Consider the following 17,078-nt stretch of genomic DNA (forward strand, 5'->3'; position numbering starts at 1 on the left):
TTTCCAAAATTATAGCCATTCTTAGATACCCAAATTATGAATCAACTTGCAGATAAGAAAAATAACACATTTCCCCTTACTCTGTTGTTTGTTCCTGCCATCATCACATTTGCTCTCGATTCATGGTGTTCTAAAGACCTTTATGACACTGAAACACTGGGATGGTTTCATTATATGATCTCACTGATTCTTATTGGCTATATTGCAAAGGGTGTGTGGACTTATGAGAGCATAATACTTCACTTGAGCTGGGATAGTAGTGCTTTGATGAATTACTATATGTCAGCAGTATGATGGGAATTATATCTGTAGTTCTAGCTATGTGCCATAGAGAACAGTTGATTGACAAGAATAGAACCATTCTGTATTGATTTTTGCTCTCCTTATAGCACAATACCATGCAGCTCTAATTAGTATAATATAGATATTGTATAATGATTGCTACATCTTGTTTATCGGTTTTGTTTTAAAACATCCTATTTGATTTTCATTCTTTTTATACTTCTTAATACATTTGATATAAATCTTACATCACAATTGGAAGACAGAAAACGTGCCTAGGGAAGAGTATAAAATCTACCCACTCATACTAAACTTTCTGCTTCCCTCCTTTCCCTATTCTCAATTTATTTGGATTGTAGAGATGTTCTCTTTACATAGTGAAGGCATTATCCTGCCCAACATTAATACAAGTAATTTTCAAAGTATTGCTTCCTTAGGCAGACTCCCTCAGGAGCTCTTCCTTGTCAAAGACAAATCATGGTTATCTGACAGAATACATTGTACTGTATATCAAATTTAAGTTATCTATAACTAAATGGAAAGTGTATATTGTATGCCTCTGAAAAGGATGCAACAGTTTGAGGGAATTTACTGTAAAGAAATTACCTGTAGCTGGTAAATATCAGTATCTTATAGTTTCAGAAACTGAATGTTCTCTGCAAGAATCACTTCTCAAGTCAATTTAAATATCTATAAATATAAAAGTCGCGGATGTACTTAGAAAAGCATTGTAAGACAAGCTAGGATAAGGATTGCCAGCCTCTTTGGAGCTAATGGGCACATTTGGAATTCTGAAAGTGTGTGTGGGCTGCTGTGGTAAGCATGGATATTCACAAAGACAAATTTGCCAGAAAGCAAATTAATGAGCTTGTTTTCCATTGGCTCTTCTAGTTTTTAGGATGGTCTTAGCTCAGTGGTGAAATCCAAATTTTTTTACTACCTGTTCTGTGGGTGTGGCTTGGTGGGCATGGTGTGGCTTGGTGGGCGTGGCAGGGGAAGGATACTGCAAAATCTCCATTCCCTCCCCACTGGGGGAAGGATATTGCAAAATCCCCATTCCCACCCCACTCCAGGAGAAGGATACTGCAAAATCCCCATTCCCTCCCCACTCCTGGGGGAAGGATACTGCAAAATCTCCATTCCCTCCCCACTCTGGAGCCAGCCAGAGGTGGTATTTGCTGGTTCTACGAACTACTCAAAATTTCTGCTACCGGTTCTCCAGAACCTGTCAGAACCTGCTGGATTTCACCCCTGTCTTAGCTGTCTTTTTGGGAGTGATGTGGGTGTGCTTCCCAAAAATCCTGGGCTCCACCCCCTATCACATACAGACCTCAGAAGCATTGTTTGGAATAAAGACTGGAACGCTGCTTTGCAGCAGGAGAACTTTTTATGCAGGTCTTACTCCTTTAATGTATTGCAGTTATTTATTTTCCAAGTAAAGTTGCTCAACCTATAGAACTCTGCATGCTCAGGGTCAAGTTGCATACATGCTTATTCCTAAATTATTCTGAGATGTGAATGGGGTGTAGTTTTTGCAGCAATTTAGTTTAGGAAACGAATGTAAAATGGCAGAGTACAAAAAAAGTAAAGATAGATGAGGTATTATTTATGTGGCAGCATGAAGCCACATAAAGAGCAAATCAAGCAGCTTAATTCTTATAATTTGGGAAATCAAGAAAGGAGAAATTTTTATGATAAAAAATAGCTTCTAATCTTTTAAAAAGTTCCTCTGTTTGGTGTGTTTCATGTGGTGAAGTTTTACCCTGTTCTGTTAAACGTTAATTTTAAAGTACAGCTGGAGTGATCTGAAGATTACAAGCATTGTTCTGTTCCACCCACCAGATCAGCTAGCATAACTAACCTGTCTCTGGATCGATCGGGGTCTCCCATGGTGCCTTCCTATGAGACATCTGTCAGCCCACAAACTAATCGAACCTACATGAAGGAAACCAGTGAGGATGAACGCAAACTTCTTCTGGTACAAGCCAAGCTTTTCTTGTATCTTGCATCCTTCCAACAGAAATAAGTAACATCTTACTGCCATTTGTGGTACTTGACTTCTTAAGTTTACCTGTTTTATACTGTCCTCTGTTTACAGCTTGTGTTTAGCATTACGTACCTCCCTTTTCCTCAAAGGATATGAACTTGATGTCATTTTATATCATTATAATCTTAAAGTTTGAAGAACTATTTTCATGTGATCATCTACTTGTGAAGAAAGTGTATGGTCTTTCACCACAGGCAAATTAGCATAAGTTAGAAAAAAGAAAAGCCTTATTTTTAAGAGCATATATTTAGGTAGGCCTAAAAACATAGCTATGCTATTCTGAATCCCCTTTACAAGAGAATCTCCTTTACAAAGCAACATCTATGTGCATTTGCTTGTGCAATTGTTAGTAGTTGGTATGGTATTTTCTTTTCCACGAGTACATAGTCCAATTTAACATAGGAGCTTTTGCATGAAATATTATTTCAATTATTTAAGGGTTAACTCCAAACACTCATGAGAGATATATGACTTGATATTTCTCATGGCTTGCAATTGTTTTTGTTGACGCAACTCTGAATTTTGTAACTTGTGATTTATTTATTTATTTATTATTTATTTGTTTGTTTGTTTGTTTGTGCAATCTTTTGTATACTGCCCTACTTCATGGACTCACCTTGGATGTTCTGTTTCTTGTGCAGGTCAATGTTTGATGTTGCAGGGAACTCCATTTCTGAACTCCCTCAAACATGTTAGTGTTAGAAGATATATTTACTAATATGATATGCAATGTGTTATAGTGTCTCCTATGCAAGCTTGAATAACTTCCATCAAAATCCTGCTTGTTGTTTGCCAGACCATATATGTTTATTTGCTTCCATGGAATATTTTGGATACTTTGCAATAATGAATAATAGCTTGTTGTTTTAAATGCAAATCTGAACTTATTCTCAGGGGAATCCTAATTATTAGTGGAGGAGAAAGGTATCAAAGCTCTCAAGCATTGTAATGAATCAGGAAATTAGTGAGGCATTACAAAAGAGTGGAGTACTAGAAAGGTTTTCAGCCATATTCTTATAAAAAAAATAAGCATTAACATAGCCATAAAAAAAGAATATATGGGCTATTAACCCTTAGATTTTTTCGAAACACTGCCACATTGCAAACCTCTCTTCCATGTCCAAATATTTTAAAAAATCCTTCTTTTAAACACATGCAAACTATATGTATCAGTAGCAGAGTTCGTCTTTTTTTTTTTAAGAGGATTGATTCTAATTAGTAGGTGGAGTTCTCTGGAGTTTGATTCCCCAACTGCTATAATTTCTTCCTTTCTGAAAAATGTTTGTATGCAGATTTACACCAGTGAAAGCAAGGAAGTGGATGGAGTAGGTAGAAGAGAAGGAACCGCTTTTCCATACATTTGAAATGTTAAAAATAAAGCAGGGCAAAAGTCATGAATGGCAATGCCTGTGTGTGTTGTGGAAGTATATAGGCACTCTATAATGCCAGTCCCAAACCAGTCTAATTTTCCAGTCTAATTCTAAAATGTTCAAAAAAGTTTTTTGGTTACTTGTCTAAAAAGAAAAAGAATCAATAGACTTGGCATCATAAGGTTCTCTGGAGTGTCAGAAAGCCAACAATCCATTTTTTAACATTCTCTCAGTCAGAAGAATAATGATTAAAATTCTGAATATTTAAATAAAATGTGCACTTGTCTCTTGAACAAACTGTCTATTTTAGCAGTATATCCAGGAAAGGGGAGGGGCAAAACAAGGAACACTTGGAACAGTGTAAACAACATTTCTCAAGACAGAACACTTAAGCCCTCTAAATATGTGCTATCTTGAAATGTCATCATTTTGTCTTCTAGGACTCAGTTCAGTTAAAGGATTTGTGGAAGAAAATATGCCATCACAACAGTGGGATGGAGTTTCAAGATCATCGCTACTGGCTGCGTACCCACCCCAACTGCATTGTAGGAAAGGAGCTGGTCAATTGGCTTATAAGGAATGGCCACATCACTACTAGGTAATGTGGTCTTTCATAAGTTTGTTCAGTGTTTGTTGAAGTAGGATAGCAAGATAAAAATAGTTGGGCTTATTCCAATTTAGGGATTCTGTGAATGTAAAATTATTCATAATTAAACTCCAGCGTTTCGTATCCAGGCAAACCCACCCTTTCCCATCCTACTTTTTTTTTATCTTTCTTGTTCTCAGTCTATGCCTGCTATAGAAAATTCTTTTAGGGATAAACTTTTAGATAAGAATAATTAAGTTTTGATCGATTAATTATCTTCCAGTATATATTGTTAATGAGTCAGAATATTCTTTGTGTTTATCAATCTCAAATAGTCCAAATAACAGCTGTCATTAGTCTGTCATTAGTTTGGTTGATTCTGAACATCGGTTAATGCTCACCAACTGTCAGGAGAGAAATTATCGTGATATAGCAAGAGATTTCCTCCCAACTCCACAGGGCAGCCTCTGCCTCCCCTTTTGTTCGCCATGCTGGTCACTGCTAGAGACAATGATCCTTTTTTCAAAAGCGTGTCTCCGAGCTAGAAATCAGCTTGGTGACCTGGTGGGTATAGTGGAAGAGTTTGAAGTTCAGGACTCTACACTCATCCAAACCAGGATATCCCCAGAGAACAGGATAGCCACGGTACTTCAGTTTTGCCTAAAGGAAAAAGTGTCTCTTTAAAAGCATAGCAATTAAAGTTGACTTGAAGTTACCTTATATAGAGCTTGAAGATGAAATGAAAGCAAAATTATGAGGCCATTGCAAAGACATAGAGTTTCTTAAAATTATTATTTTGATTTATATTGTGTCCTTATTTGAAGAATTCAAGGCAGTCTGCTTAATACTCTATGCTCCTATTTCCCCAAAACAATCACTTTGTGAGGTAGATGGATTGGCTGAGAGACCAGTTGGCCCAAAGTCACCCAGCCAGCTTCCATGTCTTAAGGGACGACTAAAACCGAGTCTCCTGGTTACTAGTCCAGCACCTTAACTAATTCACCAAACTGGTTGTTGAGTTTGGCTGTTTTTTGGTTGAAAAAAGGTTTCTGAAGCCCACTTTTTAAACCATCTTAATCTTATACCTTCTATATGTATTACTTACTTTTGAGCACTGCCAGAACACATCTCTACAGTAAACTAAAAACTCATTTATTCATTAACACGGTGTTTTAAATGGTCTTATTTCCAGAGCTCAAGCAATTGCAATAGGACAGGCTTTAGTAGATGGGCGTTGGCTGGATTGTGTCAGTCACCATGATCAAATCTTTAGAGATGAGTATGCACTCTACAGACCATTACAGGTACGGATTTCTTTTGTGAAAAGTTAGGTGTGGATTGGGTAGCTTGGAGAAAACTGTGTATTATTGTCTTGTGGCTTTGGATTCTTTTGAGCCAGAATAGGAAGTTTTGTAGTTTCATGATGATTTTTGCATTTCACTTCATAACTATTCAGAAATTGTGTCCATTTGTTCTTTTGAAAAAGTGTGTGAAAGCAATTTTAATTTCTGATAATTAAATAAGGAAAATAAGAAATATAAGGATAATTTCCTCCCAGAGCAACTTTTCGAAGTGAGATGTGTGACATATAAAATAAATATATGTACAAGTGAATTTATTTACCTAAGGTCAAGTAATAAGGTTAGAAATTTATGGAATATTCATTGAAAAGGAGGCATTTTCCAAGAACTTCAGAAGAAAAATCCAAGTTCAGATATTTAAAAAACATAAATAAAGACTTTAAAAAAAAACAAAAATCCGGAGGTTGTAAATATAGATATCAAACATGTAACAGTTTAGATCAGCCAGCCTGGAAAGCAGCCTTGTGTGACTTGCCGACTTTTTTGAAACTAAATTAACTCTATCCCAAAGGTGCTTTTTCAAGAGGCAACTGGACTTTCTGGTTTTTCTTTGAAGACGTTTTGCTTCTCATCCAAGAAGCTTCTTCAGCTCTGAATGGATGGTGGGGAATGGAAGGATTTATACTCAGCCAACATAACATACGTGCACACTTCAAATACAAGAATACACTAAAGCAGAAGCTTGTCCACCCCAAAGATAAAGCACCCAGACATAAACTGAGCAATGAGGTATATGCAGTACAATGCAGCGAGCCATGTGCAGTTCTGTACATTGGGGAAACAAAACAACCACTTCATAAGTGCATGGCACAACATAGGAGAACGAACACATCAGGACTAGATTCATCAGTCCATCTGCATTTAAAAGACACAGGCCACTCGTTTGAAGACAGCAAAGTCCACATTTTGGACAGAGAAGACCGCTGGTTTGAAAGAGGGGTCAAAGAGGCCATCTGTGTCAAAATTAAACAGCCCTCTCTCAACAGACGGGGAGGGATAAGACATCTATCTCCAGTCTACAACACAGTCCTTTCAATAGTTCCAAGAAGGCTCCACATACATTTGCACCACTCAGGTGACCCTGATGACACAGATAACTCTCCAGGTAACCTTAATGACTCGCTAAAAGAAGGCAAATGTCCAGCTGTCTGCAAGGAATACAAATCCTTCCATTCCCCAACATCTAGTCAGAGCTGAAGAAGCTTCCATCTTCAAAGGAAAACCAGAAAGTTCAGTTGCCTCTTGAAAAAGCACCTTTGGGACAACCATGACCTGGACGACTGAGAATCTCCACAGACATAAATTAACTCTACTCCCACCTAACAATGCTGCCACTAAAAGGGATCTGCCACCACTTTGAAAGACTTGCTACCAAGCACCTCCAACACCTCCAGGCCTCATCAATGCCACCTGCTCCATTGCTGCTGCTGCTCTGCCAGCTGTTGAACATCTGATTGGTGTGCCAGCTATTCCTTTGTGGCCTACCATTAGTTTTAATTTATCAATGCAGCCCTTTCCCTCTATGAGTTGTGCAGATCTAGTTTAGATATCCTGCCATATACAGGAGGCAGGCTGATGATAGATTTATTTGCTCAGTAAACATTTTTGCCAGACTGTATTTAACGACTGCCTACAGTTGTAAAGAAGTAATTCAAAACTTCAAAATCCAAATGCATTGTATCTATTTCTTGTCTGTCTTTTGAAATAAATAAAATAAAATTACTTCAATAGTAGGGAAAAAATTATAAAGCTTTTTTAACTACATGCACATTGGAGAAAAATAAGGATAAATCCACATTTCCAGTTTATACCAGTATTATTCCTTATCATAAACATTGCTTAATGTTTGTTCCTAGAAATTCCTTCTGTTCTGTCTACAATAATGCTTGCTTCAGACTTGCATTTGTAGAATTCATCTGTGATGAGGTCAAAATTGGCCTTTGAGATGCAACAGATTAATGTCATTTTTGTTTGGTTAGCTAGAAAATTGCTCAATTAGTGCGTATGTATATGTCCTCTGTTGCAAAGTATACTAACCTTGAAGCAAAAATTGAGTTTCAGCATAATTACCTTGGCTTGATCCCAATATTTCCAAAGCTGTTATCTGAATTGTGTTACAAATAAATATAATTACTTTTCTGTAATATTATGATGTGACCAATAATTAGTAGAGCTATATTTTCTAAAGAATAATATGTGACTGAGTAGGGGAGTGAGTTACTGACTTTCATTAAATATCTTTATGCCTGTGAGAGAGGACAGCAAGTTAAACAAGTATGTCATGGAACAAAGTGGAAAGACTAGGAACTCTAACAAATGTTAACATCACATATGGATGCGTCTGAAAGCATGTATACTTCAGAAACAGAAATTCCTTGGGCTGTCCATTGGGTGGTTGGTAACATTCTCATTTTCAGGGCTAGAATTCCCAAGCATTTGTGATCATTTGAATTTCCTGTGGGATTTATTACTGTGGCAACAGATTTTCTCCCCATTTAGAATAGAACTTTTAAGAACAAGAGAGTTTTGAGAAGAACAAAAGTTTGACAAGTTATAATTCCCTATGCGAAAAATAAACTTCCTATTTTGTGGATCAGAAGGCTGTTACCTCTTACTCAACATTGGTTCCTAACTTTATTTGCATGTAGAGAAAAACAACTATTGATTTTTTTTTGTTTTTCATTGTTTTACTTGTGAGTTCTGATTTTGTCAGCAAAAAGTTGTTACTTAATATTTGAAAAGATACACTTACTCATTTTACTCATTTTTTTATTTCTTCTGCAAATGTCCTATTAATCTGATTGTGTTAATCTCTTATCTCCATTCTGTATCATTCATGTTCTAGTATTTCTTCCTTCATTAATTTTATAGAGCACAGAATTTTCTGAAACTCCTTCTCCAGACAGCGATTCTGTCAACTCCGTGGAGGGCCATTCTGAGCCATCATGGTTCAAAGACATCAAGTTTGATGACAGTGACACAGAGCAAATTGCAGAAGAAGGAGATGACAACCTGACTAGTGAGTCTCTGTGTCTGTCATTTGAGGATTCCATTTTAGCTGCTATTTCCATTGCCGCTGCTTTCTGCCTGCTCTACTGTAGAAGCAAATGCTTTTTTCTCCCCTAATCCTTTTATGCCAGTTGCCTCCAACTCATGTGTCTAATTCTTAGTATTACAACTCCCATTAGGAAAAATGGGATTTGTAATCCAATTGATCTGGAGGATACCAGACTGAGAAGATTGCTTAAACAAATGCAGCATTTTCTGTGCAGTCAGTTAGACTGCTTTAGTTTTGTTTTCAGGCTTTAAATATGCATAAGGTGTTTGCAGTGTATCTCTGTAGCACGATGGTCTGATAAAGTAAATGGTTCTTAAAGACCATCAGAATTTTAGAAAAGCCATGAAATACAAGTGGATGAAAGTACTGTCTTTCTTGCTTTCTCCAGCAGTCAATTTCATGTAATTAAGATAATGTCTCTCCTCTCCTTGATATCCTCCTGAAACCTGTTATTTGCACCCACCTTCTCCTCCCTGTATTTTTCTTCTCCTCACTGAAATCCAAAAGATTCTGCCAGCCCTAGCAAGCGTACCTCAGTCAGCAGCTTCCAGTCTGCCATGGACAGCGACTCAGCTGCTTCCATCAGCCTGAATGTGGAGCTGGACAACGTGAACTTCCATATCAAGAAGCACTCCAAATACCCACATGTGCCCCCTCATCCTGCTGATCAGAAAGGTAGGAGGTAGCTGCCACTTGGAGTTGCCCATAAGAAACAGCAAGGCTGATGCCTCAGTTCAGATATGCCCCAAATAATCCTGTAATCTTTTCACAGTTAGGAAACTCCTAACTGTTTTTTCATTTTCACAAACAAGTGTTGCCTATACTATCGATGAGTTCTTGCATAACTCCTCTGACAGATGCCTTTTCTCCATGGAGCATAAGAGTTTTGATGAACATCTACTGTGAAGACTGCAGATATAAACACAGATCTTCCTAGATACAGCTATGCCAGTCCTATTTTGGGTAGAGTACTGAGATAGAAAACACTAAATTTGGATTGTCTCATAAAATTATAGTCTTAAATGGAGTATTTTAGAGAGTTTGTTCAGACCAGTGCAAGAATCTGAATTTCTTTTTCTTCTTTCTGTCTCAGTCAAAATGCTTTTGGGTATTTGATCTCTACTTTCTTAAAAGAACAGAGAAATTATTGTCATATGTATTGTCCAGCTATTGAGTAGCTTAATTCAGGCCTCTTGCATGTTGCAAGCATAAAGCATTTTAAACTCTGATTTTCTTTTACTTATCAGAATGAAGGCAATGAAAGATCTTCCCTTTAAGTTCTTAATAGTAATATTTGTTTATTTATTAAATTTATTTATTTATTAATTAAATAAATATTTAATATTTATTTAAATGTTAAATAAATAAGTTATTTATTAAATTTATCCAGAAGGTAGGTTCAAGATCCAGATGGATCTCAACAAACTTGAACACTGGGCCCTATCTAACAAAATGAAATTCAATGTAGAGAAAAGTAAGATGTTACACTTAGGCAAGAAAAATCAAATACACAAGTACAAATTAGGTTAAATGTGCTTAATAGCAGTAACTATGAGAGGGAGCCTTAGTGGACAATCACTTAAATATGAACCAGTAGTGTGTGGCAATAGCCAAAAAAGCCAACACAATCCTAGGTTTCATTAACACAGATAAAATCAAGATCACATGAAGTATTAGTACTGCTTTATAAAGCCTTAGTAAGACCATACTTAGAATACTGCATCCAGTTTTGTTCACCATATAAAAAAAGATGTAAAGGCTCTGGAAAGAGTGCAGAAAAGAGCAACAAAGTTCATTAGTCGGCTGGAGGCTAAAACACATAGAATGGTTGCAGGAATTATGTATATCTAGTCTAGTGAAAAGAAGAATTTAGAGGTGACATGATAGCAATGTTCCAATATCTAAGAAGATGCGGCCAACCTATTTTCCAAAGAACCAGAAGCAGGACAAGAAGCAAATGGATGGAAATTAATCAAGGAGAGAAGCAACCTAGAACTAAGAAATTTCCTGACAGTGACAACAGTTAACCAGTGGAACAGCTTGCCTTCACAAGTAGTGGGCACTCCATCACTGGAGGTTTTTAAGAAGAGACTGGACAGCCACATGTCTGGAATGGTAATAGGATCTCCTGCTTCTGCAGGGGGTTGGACTAGAAGACCTCCAAGGTCCCTTCCAACTCTGTTATTCAGTTAAATGTATATGCTGCCCACCTCACTGTTGGAGGGACTCTGGGAGAGTTACAAAATGATTAAAAAAAATCCAGATAAGGATGAGCTTTTTGTCTAATCTTTTCTTTTGACAACTTTGCTTCACAAAAATCATTAGAGAATTCTGTTCTCCTAAAGAAAATAAAATTAAAAAGGTAAATTTTCCTGTGACCATACTAATGACAAAAGCTAACAAATAACCTTAGATATTGTAATTCAGTATTTGATTCTGCTGCTTTATGCATGGAATAACAGTGTTCACTAAAATTAATACTAATAATATCTGTTCTTGTGAATGATTCTCATTTTTCTAATATTATTGCATGATACTAATATACAAAATGCTTTTGAAAATATTTCTTGGAAGGAAAAGGAATTTTGCTTCTTAGCAGAAAAATCTTGGTATCTCAGTGGGAAATGTTACAGAAATGTAACTCAGTCATTTATGATACCAACCAATCTCTGCCTGGCACTTTGTCCAAGCCCTTGAATTTTAGGCAGATTAGGACATTAAAATGATGTTTCTATCACTGTGACTCCAAATATTTATTATTTTATTTATTTTGTTTATATCCCACCTTTATTATTTTTATAAACATCTCAAGGCGGCGAACATATCCAACACACTTTCTTCCTCCTATTTTTCCCACAGCAAGAATCCTGTGAGGTGAATTGGGCTGAGAGAATGATTGGCCTAAGACCACCCAGTTGGTTTTCATGTGCTTGGATCTTTAAATCATTTTTTCACCACAACATTAGTACAACATAGTATTAGGTTTAGTCTATAATGTTTCATTACTCAATGAGTAAGGTGTCAGCCATCTTTCCTAAAAATATAAAAATAGATACTTAAAAAAAAAAATAATGGAAGGCATATCTGAAGAATTAGTTGCTATTGATTACCACTTTCTATTTTAGTAAGAACTATAAATATTTTGGAAGAGTGCTATTTTGAAAGATACTTATTTTGATCCAGCAATTACTTTTTTGAAGCAAGGAATAATTCCTGATGTGGGGTATGCAAATTTGAGGGGGGAAATTGGAAGTGCGTATAAGAAATAGAAGTTCCGTTAACAAAGTAAGTCTATGCCATATATAGCAGTGATAATAATATGCAAGCAGTTAAATGATCCTGGCTGTGTAGAGTGATGAGCTGTTACAGCATGGCATCTCTTAAATATCCAGCCATTTGTAGCTGCTTCCTTAGCAAATAAATTTCTTTGAAACTAATATAGGGCTCTTCCTCTCCCATACCATTAGTTGCTGGGCAGAAAGTTGTGATATTCATTGAGCAGTAAATCAAATGAATGAATATTTGGAAATAAACCCAGTCATTCAGAAATAAAGCAAAACCAAGTGGTATGGCAGAGAATACCCTGGGAGGATAAAAAGAGAGTGGCATCAATCCCATGCGCTAATAACTTTTGCAATTAGCCGTGTACAACATGGCAGCCATTTTGTTACTAGGCAAGCTACCATAGCAGTTATGTTTGAGAGTATCTGTGACATAACTCAGCACTTCCAAATGTATTTATAACTGAAAAAGATTGCCTATCTCTCCTGAAAATAATAATAATAATAATAATAATAATAATAATAATAATAATAATAATAATAATAATAATAATAATAATAATAATTTTATTTCTATACCGCCCTTCTCCCGAAGGACTCAGGGCGGTGTACAGCCTATTTAAAAACACAGACAAAACAATGATATAAAATTTAAAATAATTAAATAAGTGGCTCAAATTTAAAACCCCAATAAATTTAAATACCCCAATTTAAAACTATTGTGTTGATAGTCCGGCCTGGCGGAACAACAGGGTCTTCAATGCGCAGCGAAACACCCGGAGGTCGGAGATCTTACGAATTTCCGGGGGCAGTTCATTCCACAGGGCTGGGGCTCCCACAGAGGAGGCCCTCCCCCTGGGCGTCGCCAGCCGACATAACTTGGCTGATGGCACCCTGAGGAGACCCTCTCTGTGGGAACGAACTGGTCGGTGGGAGGCTATTGGTGGCAGAAGACGGTCTCGGAGATACCCGGGTCCTATGCCATGGAGCGCTTTAAAGGTGTAACCAACACCTTGAATCGCACCCGGAAGACCACCGGGAGCCAGTGCAGCTTGCGCAGGAGGGGTGTCACATGGGCATAACGGGTTGCGCCCATAACCACCCGCGCGGCCGCATTCTGGACCAGTTGGAGCCTCCGAGTGCTCTTCAAGGGGAGCCCCATGTAGAGAGCATTACAATAGTCCAACCGGGAAGTAACAAGGGCATGAGTGACCGTGCGCAGGGCGTCCCGATCCAGAAAGGGCTGCAACTGGCGAATCAGGCGAATCTGATAAAAGGCCCCCCTGGCCACGGCCGTCATATGCTCTTCTAAAGACAGCCGCGCGTCCAGGAGGACACCCAGATTACGAGCCCTCTCCGTGGGGGGCAAAGATTCACCCCCAATAGTCAGCGATGGCACCTGCTGACTATATCGGGGCGCCGGAAGCCACAGCCACTCGGTCTTGGAGGGGTTGAGTCTGAGCCTGTTCCTCCCCATCCAGACCCGCACGGCCTCCAGGCAGCGGGACATCACATCAAGGGCATCGTTGGGGTGGTCTGGGGTGGAGATGTACAGCTGAGTATCATCAGCATGATGTAAAGGCTCGTTCTCTTAAGGGAAGATTTTTGGCAGAATATTTATGTGAGTAATTTGGGATTATAATATATTGACTGGTTCAGACCTCTAAATAAAATATTGCTTTTTAAACCATGTTTTGTAGAATATTCCATAGTCATCTGGGTTTACATAGCATGGTTCAAAAGCTATAATAACTACAAACAGGCATGATTATATTTTAAATTCTTTGGCAATCAGTTCATTGTCTCAGAAATTATGATGCGGACCACACATCTAGTTTTAGGAGGCTTGGCAAATCAACACTTCCTCACTAAAAATTTTTCAAAGTGTAGTTTGCATAGGCTGTGTGTCAAAGTTCACCCTAAGTATTCAGGATAACTCAATATAGTGTAAAGGGAATTGTGTTTGAATTGTGTTGCTACTGCCTTTACTTCTAGAATCTTAATAATGGTGTTGGGGACCTTTTGCTATGGCTCACTAGTAATGTATATTATATACTGTCATAAACTCTCTTAAGTGTACTTGGGGTTCAGCAAAATCCAATTCCAGAGAAGGAACAGAGGACCACAAATCCCCCCCTCCCCAAAATATAGAACAAGATGAGAGCTTAAAATAGGACTTAAGCTATCTTTTTGTAGCAATGTGTCCTATTTTATACTGGATGTATGCATATGTAGTGTGCAAAAGTAACATCAGGCCCACTCAGATCTTAGTTATGGTGAACAAAGAAAGAAGAACTAAATGGCAGGCTGAAGTAATGAAGGGAGGCAATGAGCTCTCCCTTAAAGCTGTCTTCTCTGTTCTTTGAGATATCAATGTAGCAACTTGTGTAGGAGAGGCATTATTTCTTTTAATCATGCTTCTGGCAGTATTTGTCCTATGAGAAAGAGCTTGTGAGGACAAGGCAAGAATACAATTTTTTTGTCCCAATTCCCTCGTGGAATAAATTCTCCTCTGTAGAATGTCAAGTCCAAAGGTGTTGTGATTTTCCCCCCAACCATTAACTGAGGACAAAGTTGAGTAACTGCGTTGTTGTCAGAGGAAGTAGGGAAGGGGTACGAGGAATGTTTAACACATCTCTTGTCTTAGATGTGGCAACCAACATAAGACCACTCCTTGTCTTGTTTAAATACTTGCCATATAAGAAGTTAATTAAGCCCCACTGGAAAAGATTTTTATTCAGCATCTTTTTCATATCATACTGGTTCGATTGGACAATAATTTAGTATTTATGTTGACACAGCGAAGAAGAAAAGAATGAGACAGGTTTCTCAGGACAGGCCTTTAGTGACTAAATACATGACTCATGTTTCTTATTAACCTCCTGGAATGAATGGGTGTATATGTCATATAATAGCATACAAGCATAACCTGTCTTTTCTCCTCCCATCTCTATTTTCTATCTTCATTCAGAGTATATGATTGCTGACAATGGAGGACAACAAATGATCTCAATAAGTGATGCTTTCATCAAAGGTAAGTTGGATGTGAAAGGGATGACCCCTACCATAGAAAATGGGATCATATAACATTGGGTGAATGTCAAATTATTCTTCCTCTTAAGTGCTGTGAATGCATACAATTGGAGTAAAGACAGTCTAAACTGCGGAAGTCTTTCAGTACTTTAAAAAAGCCCTGCCTTTCCTTCTGGCTTCTGTTATTGGCATTTAACTAGTTTTCTTTTAAGCTTGAAGCTTAAACGTTCAGTTTTAACTAATGTTTTAACATATTAAGTACATTTATTTTGCTTAAATAATGCAACAAACTTTATAGCTATTTCTAGGTTTCATCACATGCTAGTTGAACAAATAAAAAAGCACTATGTTAGCTTATAAGACATTTTTCCATATGAATTAAATTTAGTATATTTGATGTATAGAATATGAAAATAGCAAAAGTATCTTAAAAGCAAAAAATACTGATCTGTCTCAAGTCTTTACAATCATAATAGGGTTTTTTAAAGTTTTAAAAAGAAACATTTTTTTAAAAAAGGTTAATATATTGGAACAGTTTTGGGATTTACTCTTTTATTTTACTTTCTTATATATAAAGCAGAAAGAGTTTCTTATGTATATAAAACAAGATTTCATTCAGTCTAATTTAAATAAATAATTAAATATTGACCTCATAATATTCATCTGTCTTTCAATAAATGAGTTCATAAATGAAAATTGAACTTCTATCTATAAATCTAAGATTGTAAAACCAGAATAACTCCTATCTTTTCAGTCTGAAATAATTATATTAGATAGTTTAAATTTTTCTTGTTAAAATGTAGATGCTTTTAAAAGTTGATTTTAAAGATTATTTTTCACATTTCTGAAAACTTATTTTGATTTCACATTTCTAGAGTTGATTTTGCAATAGCTCATGGCTATTAATGCCCCACAACTTTAAAAAAAGATGAGTTATCTCAAAATATAATAAAATATAGTAAAAAAATATAACATAATAAAATATAATAAAGATACAGCCAAGCACCTATGATAATATCAAATAGGTCATAGTAACTTTCCATGAGGAGAAGTGATACATTCAATGCAGTCTTTCCCCATATCTAGGACTTGTGGGAGAAGTCGTCTTTAGTCTTTGTCTGACTGCAGAATACAGCAATTTTTCCAATAATGCTCCCCCATAACTTTGCTTTGGCTGCAGGATGTAGATCTGTGCATAACTATACAAGTTTTGATTTTATTAGGGCATTGGTCGGAACCCTGACAATAAACTGATAATCTGTATTTAGTGCAAAAATTAATATGCAAATATGCAATTCCATCTCTATTTTTGTTTGTTTTTTAGAGTCACTTTTTAATCGGAGGGTTGAAGAAAAATCCAAAGAGATTTTCTTCACACCCCTAGGCTGGCATCACAGCAATCTGGATCTGCTGAGGGAGGAGAATGGGGAAAAACAAGCCATGGAGAGGTTGCTGTAAGTTGAGTGAAAATGAGTAAAACCTGTAGAATATTTTAACTTTTGAGCATAGTGATTACGGCCCCCTAGTGGCACCAATTTACAGAAAATTATTATATATTGTATGAGAAGTAGAAAACAGGAAATCTGTTCTTAATTTCTGTAGTATATAAGGGTTGAAAAGAGTTTAATACTAAGTACATTTTCTAAATTTTGTTTCATATATTAAAAAATTTTCTATGTCAGACTAAAAATGTTTCTCATTAAGATCTTACAGAAAGAGAAAAGTGGTAAATAATGAAATGGATTGTTTTGTTAAGAATGAGAAAATGTACGGACTTTAGTTGACTTTCTCCCCTGACTCCAACTTTCGATCCTCCAAAAAAATTAGTACAGATAGTCCTTAAGATAGGATGGTCATTTAAGGGCTGTTCAAATTTACAACAGACCACCAAAACCTACATACAGCCCCATTTCAAAGTCATGATGGCTGCAGTGCCACTGCAATCATTCACTCTTATCACAGACCACAGGTACACTGCAGTGCCCCCACCTCTCTTCCCCCTATCCCATTGCGCCGGGATACCATAGCACTTGGGCCTGCTCCCCATATGTTCATCACCC

At 36.9% G+C, this 17,078-nt stretch overlaps 1 protein-coding gene across 9 annotated transcripts in view; it reads left to right on the forward strand.

The window, feature by feature from the left end:
* PIKFYVE (phosphoinositide kinase, FYVE-type zinc finger containing) overlaps positions 1-17,078 on the forward strand; it is a 91,279-nt gene that overhangs the window by 27,445 nt on the left and 46,756 nt on the right. For 3 of the 9 annotated variants that reach the window (XM_034431858.2, XM_034431848.3, XM_034431872.3), the window contains 7 exons: positions 2,125-2,260; positions 4,140-4,297; positions 5,478-5,589; positions 8,518-8,665; positions 9,212-9,379; positions 14,957-15,019; positions 16,343-16,472. In XM_034431858.2, coding sequence (XP_034287749.2) covers positions 2,125-2,260; positions 4,140-4,297; positions 5,478-5,589; positions 8,518-8,665; positions 9,212-9,379; positions 14,957-15,019; positions 16,343-16,472 — 915 coding nt within the window. Of the gene's footprint in view, positions 1-2,124; positions 2,332-2,970; positions 3,021-4,139; positions 4,298-5,477; positions 5,590-8,517; positions 8,666-9,211; positions 9,380-14,956; positions 15,020-16,342; positions 16,473-17,078 lie in introns of all 9 variants that reach the window. The other 6 variants (XM_034431897.3, XM_087882151.1, XM_087882149.1 and 3 more) reach the window with 4 other exon arrangements.

The sequence above is a fragment of the Pantherophis guttatus genome, chromosome 1, assembly GCF_059756535.1.
Source record: "Pantherophis guttatus breed Tessera chromosome 1, ASM5975653v1, whole genome shotgun sequence".
Taxonomy (NCBI): Eukaryota; Metazoa; Chordata; class Lepidosauria; order Squamata; family Colubridae; genus Pantherophis; species Pantherophis guttatus.